Below are 20,178 nucleotides of genomic sequence, written 5' to 3'. Positions count from 1 at the left end.
TTTCATTGTTCCTGGTTTTTAAAATGTCTCTTTTGGGGCTGACATTTGATAAATAATGCAAAATTTGAGTGCTGCGAGTGAAATTGGAGTATGTGGCTGATAGATAGGGTGGTGTGATTAAGGATGGTCAATAAGGCCTTGCATCACATATAAGGGCCCAGCCTCACACAGCTGGATAAAAACACATCAGCAGATTAATTTACTTGGCTAGAGTAGTAGAGAGGGCCAATGTGCATTTAATTTACAAACCAAGCCAGGTTCCTCCCATGTGTGCCACCACACACTAGGTAAATGTGCTTCAAATCATCCTGCAGGTCACAAAACATGAAAAACAGGCATCTCTGCTGAAACACTGTCTGCTGTTTTGGGCATAGACTTGAAGTGGACAAGGTAAATTTTCCTCTTTAAACTTAAAAATAAACCACTGTAGGCATGTAGTTTTCATTGCATGTGTATATTCATTCCTCTGACAAGTTACATGTGCACTCACACAGTATGTGTGGCGTTGGAACAAAAATGATCAATTTCAAGTTTCTAGCATACATGTGAGTGTGATCTGTTGGAATATTGCCCTTGTGAAAATGAGTCTGTGCCCCACCAGGTGTCTGTTTTTCCACCAGAACATAGTACGCTGTTCCTGCGACATCTCAAAGGAGTTTTTGTTTTAGTATGTGGCCCAGTGTGGCATCCACCTCCCTGGGCAACTGGGATTTTTTTTATGTTTCCAATGTCCTCACACACAAGTTAGAAATTAGACAGCTACATATGTCTTTCACATCCTAGTTTAATACCTATTGAGCTTTTGTCTTGGTTTCCCTCTTTAGATCTTGTCTCCCAAACATGGCGTCAGTGAACTTTGCCTGGTTTATGCATATATTGAACTGGGATCTACCTAGGTGAGTGGGGTCTGCTAGCCGTTCAGCTTCCTCAAAGGCCTGACCATTCGGATGCAGTCTTCCACTCCCTTGGCCGACCTAGAATCCCCGTCATTGGTCCGGTACTACACCATGACACATACCCCTCCGGCCCCCCCACCCCCCCAACCGGGGAAACGTCACAGGTTTCTCATATATGTACGGACAGTTTGAATGTCCATTCCTCATGCCCACCCAGCAACACCCAGTGTGGAACCTGATTACGGATGTAATTTCTCACTGATTATTTGAGGATTTCTGTGTTGTTACAGGTTAAAAAGTATAGCTTTTCCCCTCTTCTTGGGTCCCTTCAACATGTCTTGGGAGGGTTGCCTTGCTGACTGTCTGAATGACCAATGTGCATGTACTGTGTGGCTTTATTTTTGTAAGTGGCAAATTCATATTTCTCCCCTCTACTTATCTCTTGTAGATGCCAGTGTCACACTTTGGTGTTTGTTATGTGGAAAGTACTAATTTAGTCTGAGGCAACAACACAGGTGGTGGGATTCTTTTGCACTGTGAGTTGAGGTAAGCCAGCCAACCAATGGCAGCCATGGGGGAGACGGGAAAGGGGGGTAGTGTGTGTGTGGGGGGGAGTGGGTGATCTTTTAAAGGGTTTTATCATGTGAATCACTATGTAAAAGGGATACTAGTCTTTTCTTTAGCCCTATCCATGGAAACTCTGCCTATGAGCATTTCTATATCAATTTGGATGCATATGTTTACTTTGATGGTGATCAAAATGTACTTTTCTGGAATTTTGAAACTCCGCTTTGCTACCCACCTGTATTACTTTAAGTCAAATTTTGCACAAAGTTGCTAAAAGGTATGTCCTATATTTGCTAAGTGAATTGTCAGATAAATTACCTGTCTTTTGATATATATTTTGACACTTTTGGCTTTTAAGTATTTTCTTAACACTGCTGTAAACAAGAAAATCTACTTGAAAATCCATAATTTTCTAAATGTTTGTCAATGGAAAATGTAAAATACTTTGTCATTGGAATTTTTTCATTTTTCTTGCAGATATACATACCAGCTTTCCAAAACATTTGACCTGGTTAAGATATTTTCAACGGTATGTGCACTACAGAGCTTTGAACTTGGTGCTTGAGGACGGACAAACAGACACATTTCCAAGATAGGGGTACCCCAAGTTAAATTCCTCCTACTGAAAAGTTTTTGCATGTATCAAGCTGTAACTTTATGTGTGAGGTTTAGAGGTAGTAAGCATTATGTGGTGCAAAAATGATTGATTTTAAAAAAAGTTGGCTGGTGTGATAGGACACAGACCCCCATTACAACTTGCGTTTTTCAGTAGGGACGATTGTAGTTCTGTGTATTTTAGGGTGTAAAGTCTTTTTTTGCTGCCAGCCTGCCGTTTTTGGTGTACAAGTGCATGCTTGGTATGAAAATGATGGAAATTGTCTAAGCTTTGCGCAGGTATGAGTTTTAATGGTGAAAGTTTGAAATTCTGGGCGAGAGGACACAAGGAGACAGGTGGTGACGAGGCTGCGAGTGACGTCCCCTTGGCGTTGCTAGGCACCCCTCCCAGCTGCCGGCATGTAAAGGTCCAGATTTTTCCAGTCAACCTATGTCAAGATTTTTACAGCTTCTTTCTCTCAGGCTGGGCCAGGTATGCACCAAGGCTTATTGGCCTCGGAATGTTTGGGACTGAGCTACAGCGCTAAACGTTAACATTGTCGCTTATGGAAAACTAATGGGGGTCTGTGGCCTGATCTGTCCACTTGTGCCAAAACATGTAATATGTCACTGTGTGCTCAGATTTGGCAACAGCCTGATAATATTTGGTGGGTACATCTGCGATGTGGTTTGCATTGACATGGAACTTGATTGAGCAGTTTTAAAGCTTTTTAATTCTATATTTTCCCCACATATCCATTTTGTCTAAAAATCGGCTAAAACGCTCTGTGGTCAAGGGTAGTACAGGAGTATAAACAGACTGGAACAAACACAGACAATGTTTCATTGTTCCTGGTTTTTAAAATGTCTCTTTTGGGGCTGACATTTGATAAATAATGCAAAATTTGAGTGCTGCGAGTGAAATTGGAGTATGTGGCTGATAGATAGGGTGGTGTGATTAAGGATGGTCAATAAGGCCTTGCATCACATATAAGGGCCCAGCCTCACACAGCTGGATAAAAACACATCAGCAGATTAATTTACTTGGCTAGAGTAGTAGAGAGGGCCAGTGTGCATTTAATTTACAAACCAAGTCAGGTTCCTCCCATGTGTGCCACCACACACTAGGTAAATGTGCTTCAAATCATCCTGCAGGTCACAAAACATGAAAAACAGGCATCTCTGCTGAAACACTGTCTGCTGTTTTGGGCATAGACTTGAAGTGGACAAGGTAAATTTTCCTCTTTAAACTTAAAAATAAACCACTGTAGGCATGTAGTTTTCATTGCATGTGTATATTCATTCCTCTGACAAGTTACATGTGCACTCACACAGTATGTGTGGCGTTGGAACAAAAATGATCAATTTCAAGTTTCTAGCATACATGTGAGTGTGATCTGTTGGAATATTGCCCTTGTGAAAATGAGTCTCTGCCCCACCAGGTGTCTGTTTTTCCACCAGAACATAGTACGCTGTTCCTGCGACATCTCAAAGGAGTTTTTGTTTTAGTATGTGGCCCAGTGTGGCATCCACCTCCCTGGGCAACTGGGATTTTTTTTATGTTTCCAATGTCCTCACACACAAGTTAGAAATTAGACAGCTACATATGTCTTTCACATCCTAGTTTAATACCTATTGAGCTTTTGTCTTGGTTTCCCTCTTTAGATCTTGTCTCCCAAACATGGCGTCAGTGAACTTTGCCTGGTTTATGCATATATTGAACTGGGATCTACCTAGGTGAGTGGGGTCTGCTAGCCGTTCAGCTTCCTCAAAGGCCTGACCATTCGGATGCAGTCTTCCACTCCCTTGGCCGACCTAGAATCCCCGTCATTGGTCCGGTACTACACCATGACACATACCCCTCCGGCCCCCCCACCCCCCCAACCGGGGAAACGTCACAGGTTTCTCATATATATACGGACAGTTTGAATGTCCATTCCTCATGCCCACCCAGCAACACCCAGTGTGGAACCTGATTACGGATGTAATTTCTCACTGATTATTTGAGGATTTCTGTGTTGTTACAGGTTAAAAAGTATAGCTTTTCCCCTCTTCTTGGGTCCCTTCAACATGTCTTGGGAGGGTTGCCTTGCTGACTGTCTGAATGACCAATGTGCATGTACTGTGTGGCTTTATTTTTGTAAGTGGCAAATTCATATTTCTCCCCTCTACTTATCTCTTGTAGATGCCAGTGTCACACTTTGGTGTTTGTTATGTGGAAAGTACTAAATTAGTCTGAGGCAACAACACAGGTGGTGGGATTCTTTTGCACTGTGAGTTGAGGTAAGCCAGCCAACCAATGGCAGCCATGGGGGGAGACGGGAAAGTGGGGTAGTGTGTGTGTGGGGGGGAGTGGGTGATCTTTTAAAGGGTTTTATCATGTGAATCACTATGTAAAAGGGATACTAGTCTTTTCTTTAGCCCTATCCATGGAAACTGTGCCTATGAGCATTTCTATATCAATTTGGATGCATATGTTTACTTTGATGGTGATCAAAATGTACTTTTCTGGAATTTTGAAACTCCGCTTTGCTACCCACCTGTATCACTTTAAGTCAAATTTTGCACAAAGTTGCTAAAAGGTATGTCCTATATTTTGTAAGTGAATTGTCAGATAAATTACATGTCTTTTGATATATATTTTGACACTTTTGGCTTTTAAGTATTTTCTTAACACTGCTGTAAACAAGAAAATCTACTTGAAAATCCATAATTTTCTAAATGTTTGTCAATGGAAAATGTAAAATACTTTGTCATTGGAATTTTTTCATTTTTCTTGCAGATATACATACCAGCTTTCCAAAACATTTGACCTGGTTAAGATATTTTCAACGGTATGTGCACTACAGAGCTTTGAACTTGGTGCTTGAGGACGGACAAACAGACACATTTCCAAGATAGGGGTACCCCAAGTTAAATTCCTCCTACTGAAAAGTTTTTGCATGTATCAAGCTGTAACTTTATGTGTGAGGTTTAGAGGTAGTAAGCATTATGTGGTGCAAAAATGATTGATTTTAAAAAAAGTTGGCTGGTGTGATAGGACACAGACCCCCATTACAACTTGCGTTTTTCAGTAGGGACGATTGTAGTTCTGTGTATTTTAGGGTGTAAAGTCTTTTTTTGCTGCCAGCCTGCCGTTTTTGGTGTACAAGTGCATGCTTGGTATGAAAATGATGGAAATTGTCTAAGCTTTGGGCAGGTATGAGTTTTAATGGTGAAAGTTTGAAATTCTGGGCGAGAGGACACAAGGAGACAGGTGGTGATGAGGCAGCGAGTGACGTCCCCTTGACGTTGCTAAGCACCCCTCCCAGCTGCCGGCATGTAAAGGTCCAGATTTTGACGGTCAACCTATGTCAAGATTTTTACAGCTTCTTTCTCTCAGGCTGGGCCAGGTATGCACCAAAGCTTATTGGCCTCGGAATGTTTGGGACTGAGCTACAGCGCTAAACGTTAACATTGTCGCTTATGGAAAACTAATGGGGGTCTGTGGCCTGATCTGTCCACTTGTGCCAAAACATGTAATATGTCACTGTGTGCTCAGATTTGGCAACAGTCTGATAATATTTGGTGGGTACATCTGCGATGTGGTTTGCATTGACATGGAACTTGATTGAGCAGTTTTAAAGCTTTTTAATTCTATATTTTCCCCACATATCCATTTTGTCTAAAAATCGGCTAAAGCGCTCTGTGGTCAAGGGAAGTACAGGAGTATAAACAGACTGGAACAAACACAGACAATGTTTCATTGTTCCTGGTTTTTAAAATGTCTCTTTTGGGGCTGACATTTGATAAATAATGCAAAATTTGAGTGCTGCGAGTGAAATTGGAGTATGTGGCTGATAGATAGGGTGGTGTGATTAAGGATGGTCAATAAGGCCTTGCATCACATATAAGGGCCCAGCCTCACACAGCTGGATAAAAACACATCAGCAGATTAATTTACTTGGCTAGAGTAGTAGAGAGGGCCAGTGTGCATTTAATTTACAAACCAAGCCAGGTTCCTCCCATGTGTGCCACCACACACTAGGTAAATGTGCTTCAAATCATCCTGCAGGTCACAAAACATGAAAAACAGGCATCTCTGCTGAAACACTGTCTGCTGTTTTGGGCATAGACTTGAAGTGGACAAGGTAAATTTTCCTCTTTAAACTTAAAAATAAACCACTGTAGGCATGTAGTTTTCATTGCATGTGTATATTCATTCCTCTGACAAGTTACATGTGCACTCACACAGTATGTGTGGCGTTGGAACAAAAATGATCAATTTCAAGTTTCTAGCATACATGTGAGTGTGATCTGTTGGAATATTGCCCTTGTGAAAATGAGTCTCTGCCCCACCAGGTGTCTGTTTTTCCACCAGAACATAGTACGCTGTTCCTGCGACATCTCAAAGGAGTTTTTGTTTTAGTATGTGGCCCAGTGTGGCATCCACCTCCCTGGGCAACTGGGATTTTTTTTATGTTTCCAATGTCCTCACACACAAGTTAGAAATTAGACAGCTACATATGTCTTTCACATCCTAGTTTAATACCTATTGAGCTTTTGTCTTGGTTTCCCTCTTTAGATCTTGTCTCCCAAACATGGCGTCAGTGAACTTTGCCTGGTTTATGCATATATTGAACTGGGATCTACCTAGGTGAGTGGGGTCTGCTAGCCGTTCAGCTTCCTCAAAGGCCTGACCATTCGGATGCAGTCTTCCACTCCCTTGGCCGACCTAGAATCCCCGTCATTGGTCCGGTACTACACCATGACACATACCCCTCCGGCCCCCCCCCCCCCCAATCGGGGAAACGTCACAGGTTTCTCATATATGTACGGACAGTTTAAATGTCCATTCCTCATGCCCACCCAGCAACACCCAGTGTGGAACCTGATTACGGATGTAATTTCTCACTGATTATTTGAGGATTTCTGTGTTGTTACAGGTTAAAAAGTATAGCTTTTCCCCTCTTCTTGGGTCCCTTCAACATGTCTTGGGAGGGTTGCCTTGCTGACTGTCTGAATGACCAATGTGCATGTACTGTGTGGCTTTATTTTTGTAAGTGGCAAATTCATATTTCTCCCCTCTACTTATCTCTTGTAGATGCCAGTGTCACACTTTGGTGTTTGTTATGTGGAAAGTACTAATTTAGTCTGAGGCAACAACACAGGTGGTGGGATTCTTTTGCACTGTGAGTTGAGGTAAGCCAGCCAACCAATGGCAGCCATGGGGGAGACGGGAAAGGGGGGTAGTGTGTGTGTGGGGGGGAGTGGGTGATCTTTTAAAGGGTTTTTATCATGTGAATCACTATGTAAAAGGGATACTAGTCTTTTCTTTAGCCCTATCCATGGAAACTCTGCCTATGAGCATTTCTATATCAATTTGGATGCATATGTTTACTTTGATGGTGATCAAAATGTACTTTTCTGGAATTTTGAAACTCCGCTTTGCTACCCACCTGTATCACTTTAAGTCAAATTTTGCACAAAGTTGCTAAAAGGTATGTCCTATATTTTGTAAGTGAATTGTCAGATAAATTACCTGTCTTTTGATGTATATTTTGACACTTTTGGCTTTTAAGTATTTTCTTAACACTGCTGTAAACAAGAAAATCTACTTGAAAATCCATAATTTTCTAAATGTTTGTCAATGGAAAATGTAAAATACTTTGTCATTGGAATTTTTTCATTTTTCTTGCAGATATACATACCAGCTTTCCAAAACATTTGACCTGGTTAAGATATTTTCAACGGTATGTGCACTACAGAGCTTTGAACTTGGTGCTTGAGGACGGACAAACAGACACATTTCCAAGATAGGGGTACCCCAAGTTAAATTCCTCCTACTGAAAAGTTTTTGCATGTATCAAGCTGTAACTTTATGTGTGAGGTTTAGAGGTAGTAAGCATTATGTGGTGCAAAAATGATTGATTTTAAAAAAAGTTGGCTGGTGTGATAGGACACAGACCCCCCATTACAACTTGCGTTTTTCAGTAGGGACGATTGTAGTTCTGTGTATTTTAGGGTGTAAAGTCTTTTTTTGCTGCCAGCCTGCCGTTTTTAGTGTACAAGTGCATGCTTGGTATGAAAATGATGGAAATTGTCTAAGCTTTGCGCAGGTATGAGTTTTAATGGTGAAAGTTTGAAATTCTGGGCGAGAGGACACAAGGAGACAGGTGGTGACGAGGCTGCGAGTGACGTCCCCTTGGCGTTGCTAGGCACCCCTCCCAGCTGCCGGCATGTAAAGGTCCAGATTTTTCCAGTCAACCTATGTCAAGATTTTTACAGCTTCTTTCTCTCAGGCTGGGCCAGGTATGCACCAAAGCTTATTGGCCTCGGAATGTTTGGGACTGAGCTACAGCGCTAAACGTTAACATTGTCGCTTATGGAAAACTAATGGGGGTCTGTGGCCTGATCTGATCTGTCCACTTGTGCCAAAACATGTAATATGTCACTGTGTGCTCAGATTTGGCAACAGCCTGATAATATTTGGTGGGTACATCTGCGATGTGGTTTGCATTGACATGGAACTTGATTGAGCAGTTTTAAAGCTTTTTAATTCTATATTTTCCCCACATATCCATTTTGTCTAAAAATCGGCTAAAGCGCTCTGTGGTCAAGGGTAGTACAGGAGTATAAACAGACTGGAACAAACACAGACAATGTTTCATTGTTCCTGGTTTTTAAAATGTCTCTTTTGGGGCTGACATTTGATAAATAATGCAAAATTTGAGTGCTGCGAGTGAAATTGGAGTATGTGGCTGATAGATAGGGTGGTGTGATTAAGGATGATCAATAAGGCCTTGCATCACATATAAGGGCCCAGCCTCACACAGGTGGATAAAAACACATCAGCAGATTAATTTACTTGGCTAGAGTAGTAGAGAGGGCCAGTGTGCATTTAATTTACAAACCAAGTCAGGTTCCTCCCATGTGTGCCACCACACACTAGGTAAATGTGCTTCAAATCATCCTGCAGGTCACAAAACATGAAAAACAGGCATCTCTGCTGGAACACTGTCTGCTGTTTTGGGCATAGACTTGAAGTGGACAAGGTAAATTTTCCTCTTTAAACTTAAAAATAAACCACTGTAGGCATGTAGTTTTCATTGCATGTGTATATTCATTCCTCTGACAAGTTACATGTGCACTCACACAGTATGTGTGGCGTTGGAACAAAAATGATCAATTTCAAGTTTCTAGCATACATGTGAGTGTGATCTGTTGGAATATTGCCCTTGTGAAAATGAGTCTCTGCCCCACCAGGTGTCTGTTTTTCCACCGGAACATAGTACGCTGTTCCTGCGACATCTCAAGGAGTTTTTGTTTTAGTATCTGGCCCAGTGTGGCATCCACCTCCCTGGGCAACTGGGATTTTTTTTATGTTTCCAATGTCCTCACACACAAGTTAGAAATTAGACAGCTACATATGTCTTTCACATCCTAGTTTAATACCTATTGAGCTTTTGTCTTGGTTTCCCTCTTTAGATCTTGTCTCCCAAACATGGCGTCAGTGAACTTTGCCTGGTTTATGCATATATTGAACTGGGATCTACCTAGGTGAGTGGGGTCTGCTAGCCGTTCAGCTTCCTCAAAGGCCTGACCATTCGGATGCAGTCTTCCACTCCCTTGGCTGACCTAGAATCCCCGTCATTGGTCCGGTACTACACCATGACACATACCCCTCCGGCCCCCCCCCCCAATCGGGGAAACGTCACAGGTTTCTCATATATGTACGAACAGTTTAAATGTCCATTCCTCATGCCCACCCAGGAACACCCAGTGTGGAACCTGATTACGGATGTAATTTCTCACTGATTATTTGAGGATTTCTGTGTTGTTACAGGTTAAAAAGTATAGCTTTTCCCCTCTTCTTGGGTCCCTTCAACATGTCTTGGGAGGGTTGCCTTGCTGACTGTCTGAATGACCAATGTGCATGTACTGTGTGGCTTTATTTTTGTAAGTGGCAAATTCATATTTCTCCCCTCTACTTATCTCTTGTAGATGCCAGTGTCACACTTTGGTGTTTGTTATGTGGAAAGTACTAATTTAGTCTGAGGCAACAACACAGGTGGTGGGATTCTTTTGCACTGTGAGTTGAGGTAAGCCAGCCAACCAATGGCAGCCATGGGGGAGACGGGAAAGGGGGGTAGTGTTGGGGGGGAGGGGGAGTGGGTGATCTTTTAAAGGGTTTTATCATGTGAATCACTATGTAAAAGGGATACTAGTCTTTTCTTTAGCCCTATCCATGGAAACTCTGCCTATGAGCATTTCTATATCAATTTGGATGCATATGTTTACTTTGATGGTGATCAAAATGTACTTTTCTGGAATTTTGAAACTCCGCTTTGCTACCCACCTGTATCACTTTAAGTCAAATTTTGCACAAAGTTGCTAAAAGGTATGTCCTATATTTTGTAAGTGAATTGTCAGATAAATTACCTGTCTTTTGATATATATTTTGACACTTTTGGCTTTTAAGTATTTTCTTAACACTGCTGTAAACAAGAAAATCTACTTGAAAATCCATAATTTTCTAAATGTTTGTCAATGGAAAATGTAAAATACTTTGTCATTGGAATTTTTTCATTTTTCTTGCAGATATACATACCAGCTTTCCAAAACATTTGACCTGGTTAAGATATTTTCAACGGTATGTGCACTACAGAGCTTTGAACTTGGTGCTTGAGGACGGACAAACAGACACATTTCCAAGATAGGGGTACCCCAAGTTAAATTCCTCCTACTGAAAAGTTTTTGCATGTATCAAGCTGTAACTTTATGTGTGAGGTTTAGAGGTAGTAAGCATTATGTGGTGCAAAAATGATTGATTTTAAAAAAAGTTGGCTGGTGTGATAGGACACAGACCCCCATTACAACTTGCGTTTTTCAGTAGGGACGATTGTAGTTCTGTGTATTTTAGGGTGTAAAGTCTTTTTTTGCTGCCAGCCTGCCGTTTTTAGTGTACAAGTGCATGCTTGGTATGAAAATGATGGAAATTGTCTAAGCTTTGCGCAGGTATGAGTTTTAATGGTGAAAGTTTGAAATTCTGGGCGAGAGGACACAAGGAGACAGGTGGTGACGAGGCTGCGAGTGACGTCCCCTTGGCGTTGCTAGGCACCCCTCCCAGCTGCCGGCATGTAAAGGTCCAGATTTTGACGGTCAACCTATGTCAAGATTTTTACAGCTTCTTTCTCTAACTTCTATATCCGGCATTACCATCTAGCTCAAATGCAATTTGGATGCTCTCAGTTGCGCTTGAATTGCAATTGTTTTCATACCTTGTCAGTGTAGCTACTTTATGTGTTCCCAGCGCCTGGTTACGCAAAATAAGACAACATGTAAACAAGGACAGGCTCAGATGCCCTACCTCTCCCCCTTTCTCTTTATACGCTCCACTCTATCCACACCATTCATCATTACACATACATGAATAAGTTACTGGTTATGATACTTAAGGAATAATCTCCTCATGCAGGGGGTCTGTAACCTGCCGTAGGCAAGTAGTGATTTAATATAGATAATTTTCAGAAACACAACCGTCTTACATGGCCCAGTGTAAACGTTCAGCTCTTTGGGTGGAGAGTGGAAACGTAAAAGACTGTTACTAAAAAATAGTTCATCCTATAAATATGAAATGTTTACTGTAAAATGTAAACATGTACAAATTATGTGTAAAAATATACAGTAATCGCTGAACGTTTACTAGGAATTGTTACAGTGTAACGCAATCCAGAATGACTCATGGAAACAAGCCTGACATCGCAATCCGTAACATGTTGTTATCAAGTCATACTGTGGTGGAACCAAGCAGCTAGATGAATACGGCCCAAAAGGACCCCTTTACGGAGCCGTAAAAGTGACATGCTGAAAATAACATTTTTCGAAGAGAAACAAGTTTTTCTGGAAGATAAAAAAAAAGACACTGTAGATGTCGAGGCCCCGACTTAATTGGCCAATCACAGGTCGTTTGCTATCAAACAGCCAATATGGCAGCCACAGGCGAGCATCTCTCACTGATAACTACATATTTTGACTAGGGTCTAACCATGGGATAAATAACTTGTACTTTAAATCAAGAACAAAGATTAAAATGAGCACGACCGCTTACACAGGTCAATTTCAATCTGTTTAAAAACACATATTCTCAGCTGTCACTCTGCAGTGCTTGTGAACTTCATGTACATGTACGACTTTGCTTGACGGGCACGACCAGGTCTACGCAGAAACAATGACGTACTTTTTAGGCTGGCAGTGCATTTCCGTACATCAACGAGGCAGCTTATCAATAAACATATTTCAAAGAGACATATATGGACTAAATAAAAATAAAATACAAAATACAGAGTGCAGGCCCGCCCTTATACAGCCTACTTGAGTTCTTTCAATCTCAACGGCAACAGCTATAGCGGAAACACTATTGGAACACATGAACTTGATCCAGCCAGGCTGGAACTAAGGCAAGCTGTATATACGTTAGGGCCGAAGGCCTAAACCTTATGTCACATACATGTCTGAGGTCGGCTGTGATAAGTTCTAATCTTATCGTATTACGTGTTTGAATATTTAATTTATTAATAATAATGTCAGATTGTTGGAGCTTATACTATAAATCGTGTTGGCGTTACCCCTCGTCGAAAAGAACATTTTGGGACTGAGAAAGTATAATATACGAGCGACAAAAGTTAATTTGCAAAAGCAAAATGGCACTGACGATCAGGTAGTAGCCTCCTATAAATAGATAAGATTATAGCGCAACCTTTAGGATTGGTCAATTATGTAGGGTCCGGACTTTTAAACTCCGGGCCCCGACTTCAAAAGTCGGGGCACGGAATTTAAAAGTCGGGTGGTAAAATTTTTCTTCATCATATATTATATTTTCTCTTCCAATTTTTTTTCCACTAAGTCACTTTTACGGCTCCATATCCCTTTCAGGTAGATGGGAAATCGTGTCGCTAAAGTCGATTACCAACCTGCTCACAGTGACATATGTGAAAAAAAAATGCCATAATAGGAATCGAACTTTTTACACCATTTGACACAATGGTTTCAAGGAACGCATGTTACCACTGGACCAATGCGGACACCGTGATAAATATCATGAAATATGGTGAATATGAAGTTCCTCTGAACGTCCAATTTTTGCTTTTTCTTTCTTCGATTTGCAAAAATATGACTCCTTGAACCAACACGATACTTCGTTATAGTTTACTACTCCCTAACTAGACACTAAATATGTTGAAATGATTTGCTTCACGTAATCATACTTTTAGTATAAAGGAAATTCCCTCAGGAAAACGTCTTAAAACAGCAAAATATGCTTTTTACTCTACTTTTGCCTTTTTGATAGAACAAAAGTATAAATCGTATCACTCTAATTTTTCACACACATTTTCTTCAGTAATTGTACTTCATATTCCAGTAAGCTTTACTTGTTTTTCTGTATGAAAAAATGACACACCACTGCTGCTCCGAAGTTGGAGGATATCCCATCTAGTTGCAACTGTTCCAAGTTTCGAAAGCAACGTCCATAACAGATCTGATGGTTAAAAAAGATAACTTGTATCATTAAGTCAATTGCCAGAAGTGGACTAGTGCTACTATTCTAATTACAACAGCTAAATTACGCTGAACTTCGAAACTTAAGTTCGAAACGATCTGCTTGAATGTATTCAGTTTTCCAAACGACAACCTGTCTTTTTAAGTCTTACAATTGACAACTTGTTTTTGAAGTTCACAAAAAGCTCTTCCGGTGTATTTTGAAGAATTCTCTAACGGTCAGAGATACTACATACTGTATCTCGATGGGTAGTAGTATAGATCCCTATACTACTTGGGTATTTGAAGAACTGGACTATTTCCTGGTCATGTTTAGGTATTAGGTACGATACATCAGTCTCATTAACCTTTAAATGCCGATTGGTATCCCACAGATAAGAAATAGATTTTTCGTGACCAAAATGTACCACGTGACATTGCTGAAGAAGCATTGTACAAATAAGTAATTCTTTCTATAAAACCCTTTTCTTGGTATTAATTAAGAGGTATTTTGACAATAACTAAGAGATATAACACTTACAGGAAAACAAATGAGTACTACCAGTTTCCTGGGAAATGAAACTGAAAACTTTTTTATGGCAAAGGTATGCTACCATTTAATATTTTAAACAAATACCTAATAACTGAAACATGGAAAGAATTATTTTTTTTATTTCTTTCTTTATTTCATTGTTGCTTAACGTCATACTCATGAAAGTTTCAGTTATACACGATTTCAGTTAGTTTTATCAGTGGATGCAAACGGAGTGCGCGGGGAAACCCATACAGCGATCTTTGACAGATAATTAATAACCTTATTTTCCCACATTTGACGTATATACTGAATTTGACATCACAATTTGCTCACGTTATTGTCACCATTGAATCACGTTCCACTGTCTGTTAGAAATTACACATGCTACCATGATTGAATTAAAGGCGTTATTTGAGAATTCAAACATAAAACAATTTTGAAAACCTACAGTATATTACTGTACAAAATGTACTAGTGGTGGCAGAAAGCTGAAGCCAACGTAGAGAGAGGCACGTCCACTGTAAACAGTATTAAGGAGTGTTAAAAAAAAAAATAAAATTAGCCCCACTCGACATAACAGCCTGTTGAGAAAAATGACATCTGTCTCTGGATATAGCGTCACGCTTTAATCTCTACTCATTGTGCTAAATCCTTAATAATCCTCAATGCTAGTATTTAAGGATTATCACGAACAAAGAATAAAGAAGCCACTGAAATATAATAATAATTGCCAATTACCGGCCCTTTCCTGGCCCACTGTTGACTGGACTCCCTCCCCCCCCCCCCCCCCCACACACACACCAACACGTGTACAGAGAACAAACCACGTGAGTTGGAGATGCGTGGCTGTTTTTTACCTTGCACTAGAGAACAGATGTCAAATCTCACACTGCCTTCCCTGATTTGGTTTGAGAGAGTGTAAAGAGATCTGTGAAGAGTATAACGAGAGCTACGGTGGATAGAATATTTGTGTGCACGAACATGAATAAAGTGGAAAAATAAAAATAAAAAACACCCCCACTGCGGCTCTTCATATCTGCGTACATAAGGATTTTCTGTCTCCATCTACCCCCACTTTATTCTTCTGCTTTCTAACATGAAACTCAGATAACCCACGGCTAAAGGAATGTTTGTTTGCTTGGGATAGAACGTTGCAGTTCAGAGATTATCTGGGAAATGTCATGACGGTACCTTCTTGTAGCACGCCCTTCCAGCGTGGGCGTATTAATAGCGTCACTACAGCAAACCACTATGTAAGATCCAGTCCCTGTAAGATCCAGTCCCTGGTCCTGAGTGTTCTTGATCGATCGTCTGGGCAGGATCCGCACCTTCTACAAATTTCACAAAGCACCCAACAGCATAATTCCTCTTCAATCTCCATTGCGTTTCCTATTCGCTTGAATCTCCACCATGTATGCTAAAAGAAGATATCACCAAACCTGTATTTGTACTTATATTTCACGCGATAGAAGTTAGGTTCACGTCGTGGCCACATAGTTTAGCAGTTTCCTAGTGTATCGCAGACACATCGTCCTCCATCTTGCTACATTGTGGTAATTCTTGATCAAGCGTAGTACGTATACATAGTACTGGTATATTGACGCCTTGAATTGGTGTCTGGTCACTTTGTAGAACATCACATCAGCATCTTGCTTGTTTTTGTTGTAATTCTCCCTTGATCATGGCTGATTCTTCCTGACATCGTACCAATCTGTAGTTCAGGTGAAGCATGTAGTACTATTGTCACATCGTTAGTATTGCCATCTTCTGGTCCACGACGGCCTATATCCACTAGGGCACCATGTTCCACGATCTTTATGTCTGGACACTTAGTTCCGCGCATTTTGGTGGATATCTTGAAGGTAAGAAAGAAGCTTGAAACAACATCGTAAAAAACGGCTTGTGATTTCTTTTTGTTTGCAATTGGAAACATCATTCTTGCTGATTTTCACAGATACTCTCAATTCAGGAATGATTGTTTTCTTTGAACATGATCACGTCACCTTATAATAACAATAGAATCAATGTACACGATAAAAATATTGCCATAATGTAATTTCCAGGAGAATCATTCTGTGAGCATCTGGCCTCGGGATTGCGAAGCTGTCTCACACTTAAGCCAGATTTAGTCTTAACTTGAGATACTTAAATACAAAGCGACTGTTAGTTTTAAACTCAAATTTCATGTCACAATTTAGCGCATTAAACTGTTTTGAAGTTAAGGCTGATCTTTTTAAGTTTAAAGCAGAATGGTGATTCTGGAAGCCAGGGCGAACAACAGCTGGTTAAAACGGTTTCAGACATGGTTCAGAAGGTTTCTCACACTAATACATTCAGACAGATAACGATATACTGCCAGGTAATTCTGTGAGCGTCTGGGAGATAAGCAGCCGGGCAGTTGGTTGAAAGAAGGTCGCCATGAAATGGCAGTGAAGGTTCAAAAGGTCCATACTTATTGCACTGACACAGATAAGGTAATGCATAACTGGTGTAAGAACTCGTCCACACCAAACTATTCTACGAGAGAGACTTTGGGAAACAGGTGCACTGTTCGTCACAAAATTTCTCACTGGAAAGGCGACAGAGGTCCAAGGTATGTTACTGTTGATATACGCTTTAAAATAAATAATAAAATTCAGACATCACAAATTGAGCGTCATGAGAAACGTCACCATAGACTTGAACTGGAAGCTTTTTCAGTCGGAAAGTTTGCTACTTTATGCAGCTGTTTATATGGACTATGCAAGCTTTTGAGGCAGTGGTCACCTGCAGCCGAAAATTTATATTTAGAGCTGCTGGCGTCGTGTTCAAGCAACCTGCCAGTTAGGTGTCGGTATGTTTGGTCGATATAGCTTTTAGAACATTCCCCACAGTTGTAAACAGCTTTATTTCTGAATCCAGGATCCTCTCTGTCTTTAAAAGGAAACAAAGAACTAATGTCACATTAATTTCTGAAATTAACACAATTTTGGTACAAGGAATGAGCTTGTTAAGAGTTTTCAGGTCACTACGAAGCTGGTTTGTGATTGGTCTGAGATATGGTAATATAGGATTGATAAGTTTCTTAAGTTTTTTAATTTTTCTACCGTAGGTTTGGATTTGTTCTCTGGAAAATGTTTAGTGGTTTGGCCAATTATATGCTTTGGAAATTCATGTTCTTGTAAGGTTTTCTTAAGATGTTAGAATTGTGAGAGAAAAATTTTATAAATTCTTTGATGGTGGTAAAATGATAGCTAGTTTCTTTCAGGAGATCAGCTGAATATTTGGCCAATTTGTAATTGTAGCTATCAAATAATGATAGAACAGGACAAAATAATGATAGAATCCTTAGCGAACTAAAGTACGAGAATCTACTGGTCTTAGTTCTTCACAGAGTTTATTAGAGATGACATCTTGGCGCTTTAAATTGTAGAGGAAGTTCTGTACACTTTCCTCTTTGGCGACAGTGGTATTGATGGGAATCTTTTTGAATTTGGATTGATCGTTCATCATTTTTTCCATTTTGTTAAGATAATCCTTTCTGTCCATGACAATGACAACGCCGTGACATTTGTCAGGCTTTATCACAACAATAGATTTATCTCTCCTGAGGTTTCTGAGTCTTGATTTCGTCGTGTTTGTAGATCGAAGTTGCTTTTCATCCAGAAGAAGCCGTTTACAAACTTTTCGTACATTGATATTAGTTTAAATTTTATCCTCAACTTGGTTCACATTGTGTTTTTACATGTGTTTTATCAGGTTTTAAAACAGAGCTTCAGATTCAGTTTGAGTGTCAATACTCCATAAGCAGTTAGAAAGAAAGTAAAGTCCATTGTAGGTAATCGATAAAACTCACAATGAAAAACTCCGCAACCTGGAAATCGACAGAACAACACAGGACTTACCCAACACTATTTTCAACCTCTCCTCTCGGAAAAGGACTTAAATTCAGTTTTTTGTTCTATGCAATTTACATCAGGCTGATAAACGTGAATTTTTTTCTGTACATACCCTTGTTTTTCTTTTGTACCCTGAATTGTAACTGTTTCACCCAGGTGGCTATAGCTCAGTTGGATGCTTTTATTTGTATACAGACCATGTCACATTGTTGCCACTTTGCAGTTTGCCACTTCGCCTGAATGATGGGAGAAGTCCCTTCCGAAAGCCTGTGAATAAGTCATTGTGTACAAAGTATTTTTTGTCGCTTTGTTCATCACTAGCATTGTGAAACCTATTCATACTCGTGTCTTTTCGAGCCTGTTCTAGTTCCATATTTGTGTTAAACCTTACCTTAAGATCTTCACAAGCTCAGTACACAGAAAAGTTTCGAAGGTTTGTTCACTTCTCTATCACGTTTCCATCTCCCTAACCAGTGTCGTGAACGAATAAACAATGAACAAAAGTGATTTTTGACAAACAAACACGTTTGATTTGGACTAATTTCAGATGTTACTGGTGATGTTGTTTGTGCTAGTGATGTACAGTGAGGGATTTGTTTCCAACCAAGAAGGATGTGCGACATCGACAAGCGTTTGTGCGTGTAAGGGTGCGGACATCATCTGTTCCAATGCCAGATTATCTACGGTGCCGACATTCAGATCCACCGTCAGGGAATACAACAGGCTCTTCCTCGACGGCAACCGAATTAGTTCCATCAAGAAAGGGGACTTCGCCAACCTGGTGACAGGTAGGGAACTTTTCATCGCCTTGAACGGAAGCAGCACCACCATCACATTTGAGCCTGGTGGCTTTTCTGCACTCGCCAATGTCAATGTGAACTTATACCTCGGAGATAATCCGACAGATGTAAATTTTGGACAAGCTTTGCAAGGTGTGAACATCACGGAATTGACCGTTAATGACGCGAAAGTCTTGGATAGTGGTACAATGTTTACATTAGGAGACACCCTGGAAAAGTTCTCCGTGGGAATTGGGAGATTGTCTGAATGGCCAGAGCAGCTTCGCTTTTTACGCCGTCTTAAATACCTCATGGTGTCCAATGAAAAACTAAAAACCATTCCTGATACGGCCTTCCATGGATTTGAGCACAGTTTGCGCAACCTAACGTTCTCAGACACTAGTTTGTTGCGCTTTCCCGATGCTGTTTGTCACCTGACAAGACTACAAGCCTTGGAGATGTCTCATCATCGTGGTTCCGTTCATTACTCTCCCGTTCCATACTGCCAGCAGCCAATGTCGGGTGTGAAGAACTTGACGCTGCACGACGTTGGGCTCTCCCGCTTTCCCGAGATTTTTCATACATTTCCTGGTCTACTGTATGTTCAGGTTTCAGGCAATTCAGATCTGAAGTTCATAGCCGATGAATCGCTTCCGCAAAACACGGCGGTGAAAACGCTGAACTTGGCCGGCAACGGGTTCAAACAGGTTCCATCATCACTAAGATCCCTGCTTACACTGCTGCACTTGGACCTGTCTAATAACGAAATTTCTACACTAGAGAGGGGCGACCTGGACAGTCTGCCACACATTCTGAGTCTCCGACTTGCCGGCAACCCCATTGTTTACGTCTACGATCTTGTTTTCGCGTCCGCGAGTTACTTGAATCGGTTAGACCTGAGCAACACAAGTTTGACAAACATCCCTAAAGCTGTCACCCACCTGTCCTCGGCAACTGAAATTCTTGACCTTAGCAACAACAACATCGAGTGCTCCTGCGACTTACAATGGATCCTGCAGTGGTCTGGATCAGTCTCTATCTTCGGCAATTGTCGGTTTTCAACGGAAAGCTTCAAACAGTTCATCAGCAATAAACTCACGGAATGTCAGAATGAAATTTAAACAAACAAAATTAAGAATCATTCTCATTTTAAACTGACCATGTACGAAAGATATGTGAAATAAAACAGTAACAATGAAAGTTGCCAGGATGATCAGATATAACATTCAATAAAGAGACGAAGTACACAAAATAGTGTTTATCTTCGAATAACGCTATTCCTCATAGAGTGAGCACGAGCATTACACTGTATTTTATTCATGTTAGCGCGAGAACCTAGTGATATTTCACTTATTTGACAGAGGCCGTGGCTGAAGCAAATGGCTGAACCCGGGTGAAACCCCCCCACTCAG

At 40.7% G+C, this 20,178-nt stretch overlaps 1 protein-coding gene across 1 annotated transcript in view; it reads left to right on the top strand.

Moving 5' to 3' along the window:
* Positions 1-19,887, top strand: part of LOC135470855 (slit homolog 1 protein-like) — a 51,092-nt gene extending 31,205 nt beyond the window's left edge. Inside the window, exon 5 of the mRNA XM_064749902.1 lies at positions 18,563-19,887. Coding sequence (XP_064605972.1) covers positions 18,563-19,887 — 1,325 coding nt within the window. The remainder of the gene's footprint in view (positions 1-18,562) is intronic.
* The last annotated feature ends 291 nt before the right edge of the window (positions 19,888-20,178 follow it).

The sequence above is a fragment of the Liolophura sinensis genome, chromosome 7, assembly GCF_032854445.1.
Source record: "Liolophura sinensis isolate JHLJ2023 chromosome 7, CUHK_Ljap_v2, whole genome shotgun sequence".
Lineage (NCBI taxonomy): Eukaryota > Metazoa > Mollusca > Polyplacophora > Chitonida > Chitonidae > Liolophura > Liolophura sinensis.
This window is presented reverse-complemented; position numbering and strand designations above follow the sequence as displayed.